The 21,422-nt window shown below is 42.7% G+C and overlaps 1 protein-coding gene across 4 annotated transcripts in view; it reads left to right on the top strand.

Moving 5' to 3' along the window:
- Positions 1-21,422, top strand: part of LOC112068369 (ankyrin repeat and SOCS box protein 2) — a 37,603-nt gene that overhangs the window by 3,632 nt on the left and 12,549 nt on the right. For 2 of the 4 annotated variants that reach the window (XM_024135511.1, XM_024135510.1), the window contains exons 2-8: positions 7,064-7,366; positions 8,592-8,726; positions 9,685-9,857; positions 10,239-10,394; positions 10,777-11,022; positions 11,186-11,357; positions 18,127-18,700. In XM_024135511.1, the coding sequence (XP_023991279.1) occupies positions 7,071-7,366; positions 8,592-8,726; positions 9,685-9,857; positions 10,239-10,394; positions 10,777-11,022; positions 11,186-11,357; positions 18,127-18,700 (1,752 nt within the window). In that variant the 5' untranslated portion in view covers positions 7,064-7,070. The remainder of the gene's footprint in view (positions 1-7,063; positions 7,367-8,591; positions 8,727-9,684; positions 9,858-10,238; positions 10,395-10,776; positions 11,023-11,185; positions 11,358-18,126; positions 18,701-21,422) is intronic. The other 2 variants (XM_024135513.1, XM_024135512.1) reach the window with 2 other exon arrangements.

Here is a 21,422-nt window from a genome sequence, read left to right as displayed (position 1 = left end):
CTGCCTGCCGCCTGGTACCGTTGCCCCACCTCTGGTTTACTAACTCCTGCCTGCCTAGACCTGTCTATTGCCTGCCCCTGTTGGAATATTAAACTATTGTTTATTCGACGTGGTCTGCATCTGGGTCTTACCTTCATACCTGATAGTACGAACTGGCCATGACTGACCCAGCAGACCTGGACCAGGTGCGCAACGCCATCTCCTCCCAAGGAGCCTCCATTGTTAGGCACGAGCAATTGCTTTGTGGGCTGATGGAGGGGGTCCAAATGATGGCTGAGCGCCATGACCCGGACATGCTGCTAGAGCAATTCCGCAGGTCATCTGGGGATCAGCCTGCCACGGTGGAAACAGCACCGCCCCTCAGCAACTCGGCAGTTAGCAGCGCCACCCCACCACCTTCCCAGTAGCGCCGGTTACCTCCTCCGGAATGCTTTAATGGAGAGCCGAGCACCTGTCGGGCTTCATCCCTCCTCCTTCTCCTCGGATCACTCCAAAATAGCCTACCTCATCACGCTGATGTCTGGAAGGGCTCTCACCTGGGCTTCCGCCGTATGGGAACAGCAGCAGAATGGGCCATGTGCGCGAGCCTGGAGGGGTTCGTGGGAAAGGTGAGGAAGGTCTTTGATGCCCCGTTCTCCGGGAGAGAAGCTGCCTGGAAACTAATCCAGCTCCGGCAGGAAGCCCGCACTGTGGCCGACTATGCGGTGGATTTCCGTACGTTGGCAGTGGAGACTGCGTGGAACCGGAAGCACTGTTCAACATGTTCCTGCACAGCGTCCCGGAGGAGACAGATTTTGACTCCCTCATCGCTTTGACCGTCCGCATCGATGGGCGATTGCAGGAACGACGGATGGAGAGGAAATTCGGTTTAACTCACACGTCCAGGGAATCCACCTCGCCTCCGAGTCATCCTGGAAGTCTCCGATGGTCCCGTGGCCGAGAGCCCCTGAGATTTCCTTGAGAGTCACCGAGGATGACCGAGGAACTGTTTCCTGAGCCCATGCAACTAGGCAGGGCTGGGCTGTCGCCAGCTGAACGGCAACACCGGATCAGCACAAGGAGCTGTCTGTATTGTGGGACTTTTGGTCATTTTGTGTCCTCATGCCCGGTAAAAGACCAGGCTCACCGGTAGAAGTGAGTACTCTGGTGGGCCATATGGGGACATTTTCTGTTTCCCTTACTCGCTCCCCTTTTCATTTCATTCTGCTATGGGGAAACCAGTCCAAATCTCTCCGGGTCCTCATTGACTCTAGGGCCGATGAGAGCTTTTTGGACGCCACACTGGCTTCCGAGCTGAACATCCCCTCTCAGCCCCTCTCTATTCCCGTGGATGTTACGAATATCTAGTCATGCCCTTTGGCCTCACCAACACCCCTGCCGTGTTCCAGGCTCTGGTGAATGACATTCTCCGCGACATGCTGAACCGGTTCCACTTTGTCTACATTGATGACATCCTCATCTTCTCCCTCTCCCCCCAAGAACACATGCTCCATGTCCGGCAGTTTCTCCAGCGGCTTCTGGAGAATCAGTTGTTCGTTAAGGCGGAAAAGTGAGCGTTCCATCGCTCCACCATTCCCTTTCTGGGCTACATCATCTCTGCTGGGAGTGTCAAGATGGATCCCGAGAAGGGTGAAAGCGGTGGTGGATTGGCCTCAGCAGATGCAACGCTTGTGGTGGATTGGCCAGGGTGTAGCTGCAACGCTTCCTTGGGTTTGCCAACTTTTATCGCCACTTTATCCGTGTTTACAGCACCCTGGCCTCCCTCCTGTCTGCCCTCACCTCTACCAAGGTTCCGTTCACGTGGTCCCTGGCAGCAGACCGGGCATTCTGGGACCTTAAACACCGCTTCACCACGGCTCCGATCCTGGTTCATCCAGAACCTTCCCGTCAGTTCGTGGTGGAGGCCGATGCTTTGGATGTTGGAGTGGGGACTGTTCTGTCCCAACGTTCTGCCTTGGATCTTAAGGTGATTCCCTGCGCCTTCTTCTCCCACCGCCTCACCACCACTGAGAGGAATTACGATGTGGGGAATTGAGAGCTTCTCGCATTGAAGATGGCATTGGTGCTATTTGCAGAGTTATCTCCAAGTAAATGTTGCAATTATTCAGGAGTTCCTGAACCTTTCAACCAAAAACAGCCTACATATGGGCAGTACCAAAACAAGTAATCTAAAGATTCTGTCTCTTCGCAGAAAAATCTGCAGAGCTGGGATGGTTGTATCCCCCATATATACAGTGGGGAGAACAAGTATTTGATACACTGCCGATTTTACAGGTTTTCCTACTTACAAAGCATGTAGAGGTCTGTAATTTTTATCATAGGTACACTTCAACTGTGAGAGACGGAATCTAAAACAAAAATCCAGAAAATCACATTTGTATGATTTTAAGTAATTAATTTGCATTTTATTGCATGACATAAGTATTTGATACATCAGAAAAGCAGAACTTAATATTTGGTACAGAAACCTTTGTTTGCAATTACAGAGATCATATGTTTCCTGTAGTTCTTGACCAGGTTTGCACACACTGCAGCAGGGATTTTGGCCCACTCCTCCCATACAGACCTTCTCCAGATCCTTCGGGTTTCAGGGCTGTCGCTGGGCAATATGGACTTTCAGCTCCCTCAAAGATTTTCTATTGGGTTCAGGTCTGGAGACTGGCTAGGCCACTCCAGGACCTTGAGATGCTTCTTAAGGAGCCAATCCTTAGTTGCCCTGGCTGTGTGTTTCGGTCTTGTTCATGCTGGAAGACCCAGCCACGACCCATCTTCAATGCTCTTACTGAGGAAGGAGGTTGTTGGCCAAGATCTCGCGATACATGGCCCCATCCATCCTCCCTCAATACGGTGCAGTCGTCCTGTCCCTTTGCAGAAAAGCATCCCCAAAGAATGATGTTTCCACCTCCATGCTTCACGGTTGGATGGTGTTCTTGGGGTTGTACTCATCCTTCTTCTTCCTCCAAACACGGCGAGTGGAGTTTAGACAACAAGCTCTATTTTTGTCTGATCAGACCACATGACCTTCTCCCATTCCTCCTCTGGATCATCCAGATGGTCATTGGCAAACTTCAGACGGGCCTGGACATGCGCTGGCTTGAGCAGGGGGACCTTGCGTGCGCTGCAGGATTTTAATCCATGACGGAGTAGTGTGTTACTAATGGTTTTCTTTGAGACTGTGGTCCCAGCTCTCTTCAGGTCATTGACCAGGTCCTGCCGTGTAGTTCTGGGCTGATCCCTCACATCCTCCATGATCATTGATGCCCCACGAGGTGAGATCTTGCATGGAGCCCAGACCGAGGGTGATTGACCGTCACTTGAACTTCTTCCATTTTCTAATAATTGCGCCAACAGTTGTTGCCTTCTTACCAAGCTGCTTGCCTATTGTCCTGTAGCCCATCCCAGCCTTGTGCAGGTCTACAATTTTATCCCTGATGTCCTTACACAGCTCTCTGGTCTTGGCCATGGAGAGTTGGAGTCTGTTTGATTGAGTGTGTGGACAGGTGTCTTTTATACAGGTAACGAGTTCAAACAGGTGCAGTTAATACAGGTAATGAGTGGAGAACAGGAGGGCTTCTTAAAGAAAAACTAACAGGTCTGTGAGAGCCGGAATTCTTACTGGTTGGTAGGTGATCAAATACTTATGTCATGCAATAAAATGCTAATTAATTACTAAAAATCATACAATGTGATTTTCTGGATTTTTGTTTCAGATTCCGTCTCTCACAGTTGAAGTGTACCTATGATAAAAATTACAGACCTCTACATGCTTTGTAAGTAGGAAAACCTGCAAAATCGGCAGTGTATCAAATACTTGTTCTCCCCACTGTATATCATTCTATTGATTGCAAGCATGTTGTATAGTCAATTATATTATATTTAAAGTTTTAAATCTGGTGACATTTTGTGTATCAGTTCATAAACCATGTGCGTAAATGGTACATCAACATTCTCCTACCAGCTATTTTGCAACCTGTATGGCGAAGCTGTCCATTTTTTTGTCCTTAAATAAAACATGTATTATTTTTTATTGATCACAATTCTTTAGCCAATTTTGGTATTTAATGCAGGGCCGACAGACAAGTTCCTTACCTTCTCCCCTTTCCACTTGCCTCCTCTATTTTTGCGGTAATGCTGCAATCAGACATTTCCATATATTTTTGTTAACTGCATGTGTGACATAACTCCACCAGTCCTATTTATGATATAATTTACAATGATGATACCGTGTTCATTTTTTTTATCATGTTTTTTTAATCAATTAGTATATTTGAATTTAACCATAATATTTGTTCTGTCTTTTCTAGTGGATTAAACTGAAATTGCAACCAGATTTTTCCACAAATAGACCGGTGTAGTCCTTTACATGGTCACAATATTTTAGCCAAATTAGATAACTTTCTATTAAAATGTTTTGTAGTGAGATCATTTCATTCTTTCAGGATATGAATACCGAATATGTCCACTTCACCGTTGGACCATTTTATTGGTAAACTACACGGTAATGTAAAAGTACGTAATACGTAATATGGTGTATTTATCATAAATCAGTTTTAATCCAGAGGTTAGAAAATGATCTAGATCTTCTATGAGGCTGTGCAGGGATCCAAGCTGGGGATTTAAAAGAAAACATTAATTGTCAGCGTACAATGACACATACAACCTTTTTAAGCCCTGGATTTCTAGCCACTTGATATTATTGTTGGATCTGGTTTTAATAGCTAACATTTCAATGCCATAATAAATAGATATGCCAATAGTGGACACCCTTGTTTTACTTCTCTTAACAATTTAATACTTTCTGAGAAGTAGCCATTATTTACTATTTTACACCTGGGGTTGCTATGCATAACTTTAACACATTGTATAAGAGATTCTCCAAAATTAAAATAGTCCAGGCATTTATATATGAATTACATACTTCATCAAAGGCTATGAATGCCAGGCCTGGTGTCACAGATTTTTTATAGTTGTATTACTGTATTTCCAGTACTTTCTCCAAACTATTGTCCATGTAAAAACCCTGTCTGATTAGAATGAATAATATCCGACAATACCTTTTTAATTAATTCTATGCGCAATGCATTTTGCTAGATTTTGGCATCACAATACTGAAGTGTAAGGGGTCTCCAGTTTTTTAGGTTGGACTTGATCTTTATATTTACCTCTTGGGTCCTGTTTCAGTAATCATTAAATCAGACCTTCTTACTGAGTATTTAAGATTTTTTATAGGAGTGGGTAAAGCATGTTAATAACAGACCTTTGAGTACATTGAAAAATATTTGATATACCTTTGATACACCAGCCCTGGAGTTTTCCCGGACGTGAAGGCTTTACTTGCTTCTAGAAGTTTCTCCTCTGTAATTAGGCCTTCACATGAGTATTTCTGTATACCTGTTAATTGTACACTATTAACACTAAAAATCCTTACAATTAACTTCAGTTAGTGGAGATGGAGGAGACTGAAATGAAAACATATGATTGAAGTACTTTGCCTTTCTCTTTCAAAATATAATTTGATGAATCATTGGATGACTCCAACATTTGTAACTTGTTTCTGTAAAATGTTGATAGCATTTCTATGTTGAAGATTAAAACATAATTACAGTTTCAACGGAAAGTATTCAGACCCCTTGACTTTTTCCCCATTTTGTTATGTTACAATCTTATTCTAAAATTGATGAAATCGTTTTTTCCCTCATCAATAATACCCCATAATGCCAAAGAAAAAAAAGTTTTTTAGAATTGTTTTGTTAATCTATTAAAATAAAAAACAGAAATAATACATTCAGACCCTTTACTCAGCACGTTGTTGAAGCATCTTTAGCAGTGATTACAGCCTCAACTCTTCTTGGGAATGACGCAACAAGCTTAGCACACCTGTATTTGCGGAGTTTCTCCTATTCTTCTCTGCAGATCCTCTCAAGCTCTGTCAGGTTGGATGGGGAGCATTGCTGCACAGTTATTGTCAGGTCTCTCCAGAGATGTTCAATCGGGTTCAAATCCGGGTACTGGCTGAGCCATTCAAGGACATTCAGAGACTTGTCCCGAAGCCACTCTTGCGTTGTCTTGGCTGTGTTCTTAGGGTCATTGTCCTGTTGGAAGGTGAACCTTCATACTAGTCTGAAGTCCTGAGCGCTGTGGAGCAGGTTTTCATCAAGCACTTCTCTGTACTTTGCTCCGTTCACCTTTGCCTCGATCTTGACTAGTCTCCCAGTTCCTGCCACTGAAAAACATCCCCACAACATGATGCTGCCACCACCATGCTTCACGGTAGGGATGGTGCCAGGTTTCCTCCAGACGTGACGCTTGGCATTCATGCCGGCTTCATCAGACCAGATAATCTTGTTCTCATGATCTGAGAGTCTTTAGGTGCCTTTTGCCAAACTCATAGCGGGCTGTCATGTGCCTTTTATTTTGGAGAGCCTTCCTTCTGGCCACTCGACCATAAAGGCTTGATTGGTGGAGTGCTGTAGAGATGGTTGTCCTTCTGGAAGGTTCTCCTATCTCCACAGAGGAACTCTAGAGCTCTGTCAGAGTGGCCGTGGGGTTCTTGGTCACCTCCCCGACCAAGGCCTTTCTCCCCCGATTGCTCAGTTTGGCCGGGCGGCCAGCTCTAGGAAGAGCTTTGGTGGTTCCAAACTTCTTCCATTTAAGAATGATGGAGGCCACTGTGTTCTTGGGGACATTCAAGGCTGCAGAAATGTTTTGATATTCTTCCCCAGAAAATCTTTGGTTTTGATTATCTGGCCATTGTCTACAAATGCTCAGTTTTTTGCATTTGTGGCACGTAACCAATGCAAGTCAATATCCCTGATAATCCAATTTTTGCATGTCATGTTCAAATCATCTACACAATCAGAACCAATATGCATTTTTGTTATTTGGGTAAATTATTCCTTTAATCATGGTCTCTAGATGGACGATATTGTGGCACCCGCTAGGACCAGTCTTGGCCACCCCTGGTGTAGGTGCCAAGGAATGGGTCTCAAGATCCAACATGGTGGACATAATGCATAAAACATCATATGTAACCGTTATATTGTATGCTCTCTTTTCTTTCCAGATCCAACATGGCAGTTGCCAGCAAGTCCATGCCTGGCTCCACTATTGGCCTCACTCAGGGGTTTGATGACTACACTCTCTACAGCAACTTGTCAGATGACGAGCTGATGCAGCTGGCTATCGAACGCAGCCTTAGTGATCGCCACAATGCCACTTCACTGGGTGAAGCCAGCAAGACCTCCACAGCTCTAAGCAGAAGAACAGTCCAGTTCAGGGCAAATCCACCCACAACTACACTGAACCCATCAAATCCACCTAGGGAGGACCCAAGCCATAGGCCGCCTACTGCCAACCCACCTGACGCGTATGTGCCAGCTGAAAAGACCCTTCATTGTTTTTCATGACCCACTTTGGGTTTTGGGCCCCCCTTTATATGAAGTTGTAGGCTACAGATAGTTACATGTATTTCAAATGTATTGGCATAATACATGTATTTATTTTATTTAACTAGGCAAGTCAGTTAAGAACAAATTCTTATTTACAATGACGGCCTACCGGGGTACAGTGGGTTAACTGCCTTGTTAAGGGGCAGAACGACAGATTTTTACCTTGTCAGCTCAGGGATTCAATCCAGCAACCTTTCGGTTACTGGCCCAACGCTCTGACCACTAGGCTACCCGCTGCACCATAGCACTATAACTGTCTTATCTATAGTTACAGTGTAGAAAAGAAAAGCTTTCTCTGATTATTATATGGATCCCGTCAGTAATGTGTGTCTATGTATCACTATACAGACATCTCCTTCAAAACAAATGTAGTATATGTTTCCAGAGTTATACAACCTTTGGTAGGGTTTGGCCATTCGATTTCATATGTAGGTTACAGACTTCATAAGTATGCATGAGTGACGGTTTCCTCAAATAAATGACTTGACTCATGCAGTGTTTACTTAATGATGTAGGATCTTCATTTGATCACTCTTTTTTGGGGAGAATTCCTGCGCTGAAGGAAAATGCAAATGAGCTTTGTGATTTACATAAATTCACTGAAAATCCACACTAACACAGTTATATTAACAGTACTGCACTTTTCATGTAGCCTAATTTTGACCAGATAATAGCCTAACCACAATCAACAACATTGTGGATTAAACATTGAAATCCTCTTGCTGCAGGATTATTTTGCTGCAACAATACCAGTCAAATAAACATGACTGATAGTGACTCGATAGTTTTACACAAAAACTTGGTGGTACCAGGGTTTAAAAAATATATAACTTTTTAGTGCCCTGCAACTGTGCATGTTGGATATCAACTATGCACATGCATTAAGCCTACCACTTAGAAATGCACTTGAGCAGTGGATTATGATAGTGGACAATTACTTTAGATGGCTGTACTGTGTTCATTGATACAGAGCTTTCCATAGTACGCATGTCAGCAATGAAAGTTTAAGGATTCAACTATTTCACTTTGAAGAAACACAATGTACAATTAGATTAAGGTCCCACCATATTACTTTCATTTATTTTATGTATACATTTGCATAACATGTGACTGTCAACTAATTATATCTCACCGTTCCTGTAGCAGGAGAAGGACATGTGAAGAAAGAAGGAAATGTGGAGACATTGTGGTGACTCATTTTGTAACTGGCAATGGAAAGCGCATGCTGGCATATCACAGAGGCGATGGCTCCGTTCAGCACGTGCCAGACAAAGAAAAGTAAGTGTGTCCTTTCACAGAGGGTATTTAGCAACACATATTGCCTTCACACCAAGACATGAACACTTCAGGATATGTAATAATGTTTCTATAATATGTGATGACATTTGTTGTACTTTGTACATCATTTATCCACGTTAAAAACCTGTTGGGATAACTGCTGGCATTTCCACCACTTTTCAACCTCACATGCATTATCTCCAGCAACATACCAAAGTGTACATACAGTATGTGAAAACGATGCATATCTTTTACACTACAGAACAAAGTAAAGAAGAAAGGTCCTACAAATTGCAATTTGATCACTTTAAAAGTGAACAACAATGCGGTTTTCAAAACCTGCAACGTTTCTAGCCAGGAGAGGACATTTTCCTGCTCACCACGTGACCGCGATTCTCATAGTCATTGAAAATCACTACATTTAAAAATGTTTTTTTACTTTTGATGACATCATCAAATTGCACTTTTTTTATGGTAGATTTTTAAACACAGTGCCATTTTCACATATATAGACAATGTTATGGTTTTGGAAATAATAAATGAGGTTGAAAAGTGGTCAAATTCGCAACTTAAGTAACCAATGTCTTTCCAACACCATAAACCCTAACTAAGGATGTGTGTATTTCATTTTAATCCACTTTCCATAACTCAAAGATAGCAAATCGATAAAACATTCACTAATTGAGTTTGAGAATGTTCTGGATTGTCCCTTTAAAGGACTGCGAGATTCTGGCAATTAAGCCATTTCTCTACTTAGCCAGAGTCAGATGAACTTGTGGATATCATTTTATGTCTCTATGTGCATTATGGATGCTAGAGGTAGTTTTGCGAGCCATTGCTAACTAGCATTAGCGCAATGACTGGAAGTCTACAGGTACAGTAGCATATGTTAGCTCTTCTATAGTTTATGTGAACTAGGGAAAAAGGCAAGTGGATGATGATGGGTATGTTTGCCTAGTAGGGAACAGGACCCTATTGTGAAAGCCATCCTGAATGGTGATGTGACTACGGTACGAGCTATGGCTAGAAACAGCGGGAATAACATACTGCGGCCTGACAAGTATGGATGGATCCCGCTGCACGAGGCTGCATATTATGGCCAAGACCAGTGTGTCAGAGTTCTTCTTGCGGGTAAATGCAATTTAAAACCCCATAGATGTACTGTACATGTATAGTGAGTGATTCCTTGTACATTTAGTACAGTCATTCTTTGGATCATTGGTTGTTGTCCTTTTTTGTAAGACTGGTATCTTTATATTTTATAGTCCCATTTATAGTCCCATGGTACTTACCTGTTATTTACTGGGAAAGTGTGTAGTGGTAACAATTGACATTTTGTAGTTTCATGTCAAAGAATTTAACAATTGATTACAATAGCAGTCCATACCAAATGGTACACCCATTTTACCAAGTATTTTACAATTTTACCAAGTAAATGCCAGCTAAATAGCAGACTGTAAAATACAGTGTAAAATAAAGTATATCCTAGTGTTCTTCTTTCCACTTTTCAAGCTCAACCTAGTGTGATTAACAAGTGCGACCTGAAAGGCCGGACCGCTCTCATCTTGGCGGTGGAAAGGGAAAAGGTGGCCTGTGTAGAGGCACTTCTTGAGATGGGGGCTGACCCAGACATTGCCAACAAGGAGAGAGAGAGCCCCCTCTACAAAGGTAAAACATTTGCCTTTAAGACCTACTAAGACCTACAATATCTACCAACCCCTTTGTTATTATCCTTTTACTTTAAGAGTAGTAAGTCATAGGCTACTGATAGTGAAATAACTTGTTGGGTAGCAAGATCAGAACACTTGACCTTCATGTATTCAACATGAAGGGGGGAGCACAAGTGGGGAGCACTAGTGAACAAGGGCACGCTTCAGGAGAAAGGAGAGGTTATTGGGAGACAGGGATGGCTTGACATAAGAAATACAGCTACACCCAAAATCTGCCATTACAGATTGCCTCTCCCAGTATCCTCTCAAGCTGTCTTGAGCACCCCAGGAAAAAGTCTTCCATATAACTGCTGTCTGTCAATCTTTTACATTTTCCGCAGCTTGTGAAATGGACAATGCCAAGATTGTGGTCATGCTTCTGAATCACGGTGCTGTGGTGAACAAATACTCCACCCAGGGCTGGACAGATCTCCTAGAGGCTGTGAGCCGCAACAACGTTGAGATCTGTGAGATGTTAGTCCGGAACGGGGCTAAGCTCAGCCCAACCAACATGTACGGTATCACACCACTTTCTACTGCAGCCCAGAGTGGACATGTGGAAACACTTCGATTTCTTATTAAACACGGTATGGGTATGACTTTCCCCTGGAAAAGAGGATGAATTCTGTAGGACAAATGGCATTACACTGAATTGAGACTGTCCCCAGACCACATACAGCTGTTGTGGAGCTCTAACCATGGATTGTTTTTTTACTTTTCTAACTGTACATTGTTCTGAATATGTTCTAGGTGCTGATGTCAATAGCGAGGCAAGTGATGGGTCCACAGCTCTGTATGAGGCGGCTAAGAATGGCCATGAGGACATTGTGGAGATTCTTCTTTCTCAGAAAGCTGACGCCAACAAAGTGGGCAAGAAAGGACTTCTGCCACTACATATCGCTGCCCAACAAGGAAATGATGGGTAGGTGCAATCAGCTTAAATTGCCTTGAAACATGGTTAGATTACAAATATCCCTGCACACCCTTAACACTAGAACCACTGGGCTTCTTAATCTCCAAGTACTCGCTAAAGAAAGCACTGTTGGTCATCCTCTTTAGCCTACGTATCAGATTCATCTACTGTGTTGTTATTAGTATTAGAGGTGTGACAACCTGGCTATACTTGTATTTGTAATCGTATCTGTAAATTGACAGTTGATACTCATGATCAGAAAAAGCTTAAGTGTTTTATTATGCCTAAGTAACTGTGTGCTTCAATCTATAGCTAGAAGACTCCTAAAATCTCTTAGCGCACGGATCCAGCTAGCGGGATCAAATTCGACAACATCCGGTGAAATCAGAGCGCGCCAAATTCAAAATACAAAATCGTAATATTAAACATTCATGAAAATACAAGTGTCATACATGATTCTTTAGCTTAGATTCTTGGTAATCGAACCGCATTGTCCGATTTACAATAGGCTTTACGGTGAAAGCATAGCATTCGATTATCTGAGGACAGCGCCCCACAACAACATATGTTTTCAAACAAGCACAGGCGTCACAGAATCATAAATAGCAAAAAAATAAATCACTTACCTTTGAAGATCTTCCTCTGCTTGCAATCCCAAGGGTCCCAGCTACACAATGAATGGTCGTTTTGTTCGATACATACCTTCTTTATATCCCAAAAAGTCAGTTTAGTAGGCATTTTTTGAGTTCAGTAATCCACCAGTTCAACATGAAGACAAAGAAGTCCCAAAAGTTAACGGTAAAGTTCGTCCAAACAAGTCAAACGACGTTTCTAATTAATCCTCAGGTCGTTCACATGCGCAAAGAGACTACTTTTGACTTAGTGCTCCCCTTGGATAAACTACTATTCCTTGTTGGTTTTTCTAAAAGCAAGCCTGAAACCATGTATAAAGACTGTTGACATCTAATGGAAGCCATAGGAACTGCAATCTGGGAGGCGGAAGTCATAGTTTTCAATAGCTTGCTGGCTGGGAGCTAAAAAAACTTCAGTGTTTTCTATCCAATTATACCAATTATATGCATATCCTAGCTTCTGGGCCTGAGTAACAGGCAGTTTACTTTGGGCACTTCAGACAGGCGGAAATTCAGAAAACTAGACCGTGCGCTGGAAGCTTAAACTAATAACACACAAATTATTGTATTTTTCTTGTCTATATTGAATACATCATTTGAACATTCACAGTGTAGGTTGGAAAAAGTATGTGAACCCCGAGGCTAAAGACTTGCTAACATCTCTGTTGATGAGTCTACGATACGTCAAACATTAAACAAGAATGGTGTTCACGGGAGGACACCACGGAAGAAGCCACCACTGTCCAAAAAAACATTGCTGCACATCTGAAGTTTGCAAAAGTGCACCTGGATGTTTCACAGCCCTACTGGCAAAATATTCTGTGGACAGATGAAACTGCAGTTGAGTTGTTTGGAAGGAACATACAACACTATGTGTGGAGAAAAAAAGGCACAGCACACCAATATCAAAACCTCATCCCAAATGTAAATTATGGTGGAGGGAGCATCATGATTTGGGGCTGCCTCAGGGCCTGGACAGCTTGCTATCTTCAACGGAAAAATGAATTCCCAAGTTTATCAAGACATTTTGCAGGAGAATGTTAGGCTATCTATCCACCAATTGAAGCTCAATGGAAGTTGGGTGATGTAACAGGACAACGACCCAAGATGGAGCCTGAGAAGCTGTCTATAAATCAACAACGGAATGGCGTCAACAGAAGAAAATACACCTTCTGGAGTGGCCCAGTCAGAGTCCTGACCTCAACCCGATTGAGATGCTGTGACATGACCTCGAGAGCAGTTCACGCCAGACATCCCAAGAATATTGCTTTACTGAAACAGTTTTTTAAAGAGGAATGGTCCAAAATTCCTCTTTACCGTTGTGCATGTCTGATCCACAACTACAGAAAACTTTGTTTGAGGTTATGGCTGCCAAAGGAGGGTCAACCAGTTATTAAATCCAAGGGTTCACATACTTTTCCCAACCTGCACTGTTAATGTTTACACAGTGTGTTCAGTAAAGACCTGAAAACGTATAATTGTTTGTGTGATAATAGTTTAAGCAGACTGTGTTTGTTGTGACCAAGATGAAGATCAGATCAAATGTTATGACCAATTAATGCAGAAATCCAGGTATTTCCAAAGGGTTCACATACTTTTTCTTGCTACTGTAAGTGCTGCCTGTCTTCCCAGTGGTCTACTTGGTGTGTGAACTGCTGCCTTCTCATAATTTGCAGAAAGTTGTTGATCAAGGGGCAGGGTCATTTGCGACTTGTTTTGGTAATCAGTGGCTGTACTGGAGGGGGAGTGGTTTCATCTCTTTTCTGAGTGTACATAACCAGCTTCTCATGCTCCATCTCAGTGTGCTTCATTCTATAGCTAGAGAACTCCTGATATCTCCATGAGTGATAAGTAAACATTTTTTGTCTTTATTTGTTGTGGTCTATTGCTGTCTTTATGCTAGCTAGGACCATCTACTTTAAGTGCTGCCTGTTTTCCCAATGGCCTACTTGGTGTGTGAACTGCTGATTGCTCATTATTTGCAGATAGTTGTTAAAACATCAACCAGGATCAAGGGGCAGGGCAATTTGTGACTTGTTTTGGTAATCACTGGCTGGTAATCACCTCTCCTAGGCAATCAGCAATTAGTACAGGGAGGTGTGCTCTCCACCTCTGCTAGGCAATCAACAGTTAGTGTTAGTTTTTCAGTCTCCCCTGGTTTCTCAGCGGCAGCTGTAAGTGGGGTCGTGTCAGTGGTGGTTTTGTCAGAACGGTCTTTGTTTTGCGACAAGTTATTCGAGGAAGGCTCCACACCACTCTCACTTGAGTATCTTACCTATTTATTTACAGATTGTCATTTTTCCCTTTTGTAGTTTTGTCAACTATTTGTTTTCTATACCCGTTTGCACCTCTTCCTGTAGGATTTACAGCTCCTCACCCGTTGGCTGCAACCCTTCTAATTTAGTGTACCTTGAGCGCACAACCCATGTGGAATTCCGCTGGGTCTCTGGCAGCGCTTGGAACTGCCGTTCCACGATCAAAAACGGCAAGTTCATCTTAGTCTATGCTGCCCTTCAGTCCCTCGACTTTTGACCCTGATGGAGACATGGATCACCCCAGAGAACACTGCTACTCCAGCTTCTCTTTCTTCATCTATGTTTTCTGTCATAGTCCGAGAGCGTCTGGTCGTCGCGGTGGTGGCACAGGTCTACTCGTTCCTCCTGAGTGGAGATTTTCTTTTCTCCCCCTCTCACCTGTCCATCTCCTCATTTGAATTCCATGCTGTCCCTGTCTCTTGTCCACTCATTGTCATCTATCACCCACCTGGTGCCCTTGGAGAATTCCTCAATGAGCTTGATGCCTTGATAGGCTATTTTCCTGAAGATGGCTCACCTGTCTGCGTACTTGGCGACTTCAACTTCCTGATGTCTGTCTTCGGTTCAATCGTTTCCAACTCTCTCTTACCCCTCCTTGCCTCATTTGACCTCACCCTGTTCCAATCTCTTTCTGCGTCCTATGACTCGCACTGTCCCCTTTCCTCCCGGCCGGTCCGGCCCTCCCTTCCTGCTCCGTGGTTGAGTGACTCATTGCGAACTTACAGAACAGGGCTGCGGGCAGCTTAGCATAAATGGAGGTAAACTTCACTTCAATAAGACCTATAATCCTTTCCCTCCCTTCTGCCTCTAACCCTAAGAAACTCTTTTCCACCTTTTCCTCTGTCCTTAATCCTCCACCCCTCCCTCCTCCTTCCTCCCAGACCGTCTCTGGAGACCTCCCATTCCTTACTTCCCTCATCAACTCATCCCTGACCACTGGATGCGTCCCCTCTAACTTCAAAATGGCCTGAGTTGCTCCCCTCAAGGAAACCAACACTCGACTCATCTGACGTCAAACTATAGACCTGTATCCCCCTCTTTATTTTCTCTCCAAAACACTTGAGCATGCGGTCTCTGATCTTTCTCATTATCTCTCTCAGAACGATCTTCTTGACCCTAACCAGTCAGGCTTCAAGACGTGTCACTCAACCGAGACTGCTCTTCTGTGTCACCAGAGGCTTTCCACATTACCAAAGCTGAATCCCTCTCCTCTGTTATCATCATCCTAGATCGATCTGCTGCTTTAGACACCATGAACCATCAGATCCTCCTCTCAGGGCAGAGAGGATGGAGAGGAGGATCTGATGGTTCACCTGGTAGACGGTGACTACCAAGAGTATGCAAAGGGTAGCTACTTTGAAGAATCTAAAATATATTTTGATTTGGTTAACACCATTTTTTTGGGGGAACTCCATAGTTTTGATGTCTTCACTGTTATTCTACAATGTAGAAAATAGTACAAATAAAGAAACCCTTGAATGAGTAGGTGTGTGTAAACTTTGAATGGTACAGTATTTGTGAAATTTATTTTGCTTTAGAATGTACCCAATACATGTAATCTATGCACCCAAATTGCAAATGGTGGACGCTTTTTCCATGGTTCATTTTCATGCCAGCAATGTGCTTAATATTAGGAAAGTTGCGAAATATAGTAGGCCTATAGAAAGCTGATGGGATCCTCTTTATAACATCACGCAGTTTTTTCATGCAATTGCATAGCCTATAGGCAGGTGAGCCATCTTCAGGAAATTAGCCTATCAAGGCATCACAAATACTGTACATTCTAAAGCAAAATAAATTTCACAAATACTGTACCATTCAAAGCTCATGGGGCTCTCATGAAGTGTTTGATTCGATTTTCGATTTCAGTGGTTTGAGGGACAATAGCGTGCTGAGTACCAAGGAGTTAGCAAGTTTGGTAGGCTACTAATGACCATCAGCAGCATCCAAGCTTGGGGAAGCCTAATTACTGTGACTAAACGCTCACATGGAATTTGACTGCCTTCATGACTCGTGACGGCGGGTGTGGTGGTAACATGGTTACCACAACAGCCCTACCCAAGCTATAGGCTTCTTTAGGGCTGAGCCTGACGTGTTTGTACAATTTGTAGAATGTTCAATATTAGCCACCATCAGTAATACTCACATTTTATTTTAGCATCATTCCATTTCGTTAACCTTTCTTTCCTCTGTCACGTCCTTGTAAATTCTTCCCGAGGGACGCTAGCATTAGTAGATCATATTAGGCTAACGTTGTGCAACAATTTGGGACATGTTCACGGCAACTGGACCATTGTCATACAGTTCCATGATTAGTGAGAATTAGGGTAGATTTATAGGATTATTGTTCAACCTCTATTGTACACTTTTCTTTTTAGCACCTTCCAATATTATATGAGTTTAACTTGAATATGACAACTTTCAGGATGAATCAAACCACTGACTTTGTACTCTTCAATACGCACTGAGTGTACAAAACATTAGGAACACCTATTTCCATGACAAACTGACCAGGTGAAAGCTATGATCCCTTATACAGTGTAGATGAAGGTGAGACGGGTTAAAGAAGGATTTTTAAGCCTTGATACAATTGAGACATGGATTTTTTTGGTCATACTTCCTAACCCAAAAAATAGATAAATAATATACAAAATCCTAAATGATATACAAGATCACAATATTTTGAAATCTACCAGTTGGTGCTGAAATGGAGACATATGCAGATGGCTTTCATTAATTTCACTATATTTTGACCCCGTTCTCTCAACGTATTCTATTGAGTCTGTGGTACACCATATTTAAAAGAATGTCTTAAGTTAAAGGTACTGAAAACCCCAATGAATGAAAACTGAGGGTTTTCAATGGTTTAATTACATTTATTCAGAGCGAGCAAGGTAACCACACCTACAGAGTGCATTACGCAACTTAAGACTGAGAAGTGCATAGGAAAGGCATGCGTCAGAAAGATATAATTTCCTAAGTCCTATGTCTCTTCTTATTCATACTGTACATGTACTCCCAAGATCTCCTTGACTTCTTTAACAATTTAATGCATTCCAACTGTGCAGTTGAGGCGCTGTCATTGACTGTTGAAATGTGAGCTCTGAGCATGAGCAGCCCGTCATTGCAAGAAGGCTATTTTCTTAGAAGTAGTCTCCTTTATTACAAATTTAGAAGCATAACTCTGCCAAAATTGGTCTGATTACAACAAGCGATGCATCATTTTGTGGTCAAATTCCCACAAAGGATACATTTGTGGAAACAGCTCATGTCATGGCCGTCTTTGTCATCATGGCCAATAATAATACCATTATTGTACTTTCCCCCACCTTTCTATCCTGTACTCTACCCTACCTCCTAGTTTCCTTTTCTGAATCTGACTTCCCTTTCACTTGCACCTTTTCTCCGCACCTCAAAAGAAAAGTTAAAGGGACTCTCAGCCAATGAAAATGCTGCTGTAATCATTCAGTTCGTAGAGCACATGATACGAAATGTTAGTCATGCATAAACATTTAGTCGGACCTTTGACAAATATTCTAGACACACTGAAACCAATATGTGAAGAAATGTATTGTTCCAACTAGAATATAAACCCCTTGTGTCTGGCCTTTGTGGTGGGCTTTATTTGTGGAGACTGACCCCTTATTCCGGTTGGAGGATTCCTGCAATCAGGAGGGTAATATCCAGGGAGGGAATTCACCATCTTGGAATATTCAGATTTCTGAAAGACGTGGGAACTTTGGGAAAGTTTTAGGGGGAAATTGCAACCCTAGCCCTTAATCCTCAACTCTGGGCAACCCCTAATTTCCCCTGTGTGATTTTCTATTTCAGTATTGTGTCATTGCTGATCAAAGCCACCAGCAAGTCCAGAGTGAAACGTAGTGGCATCAGTCCCCTCCACCTGGCCGCCGAGTACAACTGGGACGAAGTCCTGGAGGTCCTGATCAAGGCCGGCTACGACGTCAATGCCATGCTGTCGGAGGAACGCTCCATGATGTATGCGGACCATCGTAGAACAGCGCTCTACTTCGCCATTGCCAACGGCAACGTGGACACGACCACCGTGCTTCTAGAAGCCGGTGCCAACCCAAACCTGGACACATTCAACCCGCTACTTGTGGCCATGAGGCAAGGTAGTATCGAATTGGTCACTTTGCTGGTGGAGCACATGGCCAACGTCAATGCCTATGTCCCCACTCACCCCACCTCATTCCCGGCCACCGTCATGTTCAGTATGAAATATCTGTCCATGCTGAAGTATCTGATGGACAACGGCTGCGATGCCCTCTCCTGTTTTAGTTGCACTTACAGCAGTGGTCCACACCCACCCCTTCAGGAGACCTCTGAGAGAGATGACTTGCGCTACAATACCGATATGCGCAGAAATACCGGGGAACCTGTTCAGGTAAATAGAATACGAGTGAAATGTTTAGAATGTGCGTGTGTAATATTTTCACATACAGTAGGGTACATTTCTTTAGGGATCCCTTGATAAAGATGACAATAGAAGACTGTATAAAATAAATAATACATACTGAGCTCTCGTATGCTAAAAAATATATATATTAATTGTATACTAATGCAATTGCTCAGAAATACATTTTGTATAACAAGCAATAAAAAAACTCAAAAGGATAGCGGTCAAAATGATTGGATCCCCTGTTTTCAAGACTCCGGCACCCTCCCTTTGGAAACACTGAGCCTTTTTCTCAAATGTTTTATGAGATTGGAGAACACATAGAGAGGGGTCTTGGACCATTCCTCCATACAGAAACTTTTCAGATCCCTGATATCCTTCATCTGCGCTTATGGGATTGTCCTCTTCCATCCAAACCATAAGGGTTCCAGTCCAGAGACTGAGATGGCCATTGCAAAATGTTTATTTGCAAAAAACATTTATTTGTGGATTTGTATGTGTGCTTGGAGTTATTGTATTGCTGGAATGTCCACTTTTGGCTTCCAAATTCAGCCTCCTGGCAGAGGCAACCAGGTTTTTGGCAAAAATGTCCTGGTACTCAGTAAAGTTCACACCGTTGACCTTAACAAGGGCACCAGGACCAGTGGAAGCAAATAGCCCCATTCGATCTAACACCATATTTTAAAGTAGGTATGGGGTTATTTTCTGCATATGCTTCTTTCTTTCAAACACAAAACCCACCACTGGTGTGCGTGGCCAAAGAGTTCTATTTTCATGTCATCTGACGATAGAACCAGTTTCGATCCAAGTGCAGTAAAAAAAAAAAATTGTTTAATAAAATACAACTGCAAGTTTGTTCACCCCCTTTGCTATGAAGCCGCTAAATAAGATTTGGTGCAACCAATTACCTTTATAAGTCACATAATTAGTTCAATACAGTCTACCTGTGTGCAATCTCAGTGTCAAATGATCTGTCACATGATCTCAGTATATATACACCTGTTCTGAAAGGTTCCAGAGTCTGCAACGCCACTAAGCAAGGGGCACCAGCAAGAAAGCGGCACCATGAAGACCAAGGAGCTCTCCAAACAGGTCAGGGACAAAGTTGTGGAGAAGTACAGATCAGAGTTGGGTTCTAAAAAAAGATACGAAACTTTGAACATCCCACGGAGCATCATTAAATCCATTATTGAAAGAATATGGCACCACAACAAACCTGCCAAGAGAGGGCCGCCCACCAAAACTCACGGACCAGGCAAGGAGGGCATTAATCAGAGAGGCAACAAAGAGACCAAAGATAACCCTGAAGGAGCTGCAAAGCTCCACCGTAGAGATTGGAGTATCTGTCCATAGGACCACTTTAAGCTGTACACTCCACAGAGCTGGGCTTCACGGAAGAGTGGCCAGAAAAAAGTCATTGCTTCAAGAAAAAAAATAAGCAAACACGTTTGGTGTTCTCCAAAAGGCTTGTGGGAGACTCCCCAAACATAAAGAAGTAGGTACTCTGGTCAGATGAGAATAAAATGTAGCTTTTTGACCATCAAGGAAAACACTATGTCTGGCGCAAACCCAACACCTCACATCACCCCAAGAAAACCATCCTCACAGTGAAGCATGGTGGTGTCAGCATCAAGCTGTGGGGATGTTTTTCATCGGCAGGGACTGGGAAACTGGTCAAAATTGAAAGAATGATGGATGGCGCTAAATACAGGGAAATTCTTGAGGGAAACCTGTTTCAGGCTTCCAGAAATTTGAGACTGGGATGGAAGTTCACCTTCCATTAGGACAATGATCCTAAGCATAATGCTAAAGCAACACTCGAGTGGTTTAAGGGGAAACAACATTTAAATTCAAAACCCAGACCCATTTTTCCGTTATTTTTTTTGGTCTTATTTCTTGTTTCACAATAAAAAAAATATTTTGCATCTTCAAAGTGTGTTGCATGCTGTGTAAATCAAATGATACAAACCCCCCCAAAAATACACTTTCATTCCAGGTTGTAAGGCAACAAAATAGGAAAAATACCAAGGGGGATGAATACTTTCGCAAGCCACTGTATTTAAATATTAGGACAAGCAATGTCAGAGTGGCATTGACTAAATACAGTAGAATAGAATTCAGTATATACATCGGAGTTGAGTAAAGCAGAATGTAATGATGAAAAGCGTGCCCAAATTAAACTGCCTGCTACTCAGGCCCAGAAGATACAATATGAATATAATTAGTAGGTTTGGATAGAAAACCCTCTAAAGTTTCCAAAACTGTTAAAATAATGTCTGAGTATAACAGAACTGATATGGCGGGCGAAAACCCCAGGAAAATCCAACCAGGAAGTACTATTATTTTGAAAGGCTGATTTTCCATTGAAAGCCTATCCACCATACAAAGACTTAGGACCCAGTTCACAAGCTCTGTGTCTTCCTCTACATGTGGCCAGTCTTTAGGCATTGTTTCAGGCTTTTACTCTGAAAAATGAGGGAGAAACAGCACTTTCAATCAGTGGCCAGTGGAAATTTCCATTCATCATCCATGCGCCTGATCGGGAACGAACCTTTCTTGTTTCTCCTTTCCTTTTGACCAGGGGTGTCAAAGTCAAATGGACGGAGGGCCAAATAAAAAATTTAGCTACAAGCCGAGGGCCGGACTGTTCGAATGTTCATTGAAATTTTTTTAAATGACGCATATAGTCTAGTGAACCTAATTGAACCTA

The sequence above is a fragment of the Salvelinus sp. IW2-2015 genome, unplaced genomic scaffold, assembly GCF_002910315.2.
Source record: "Salvelinus sp. IW2-2015 unplaced genomic scaffold, ASM291031v2 Un_scaffold467, whole genome shotgun sequence".
Classification (NCBI taxonomy): domain Eukaryota; kingdom Metazoa; phylum Chordata; class Actinopteri; order Salmoniformes; family Salmonidae; genus Salvelinus; species Salvelinus sp. IW2-2015.
The sequence above is the reverse complement of the archived record's forward strand: the minus strand, read 5'-3'. Positions and strand labels throughout refer to the sequence as shown.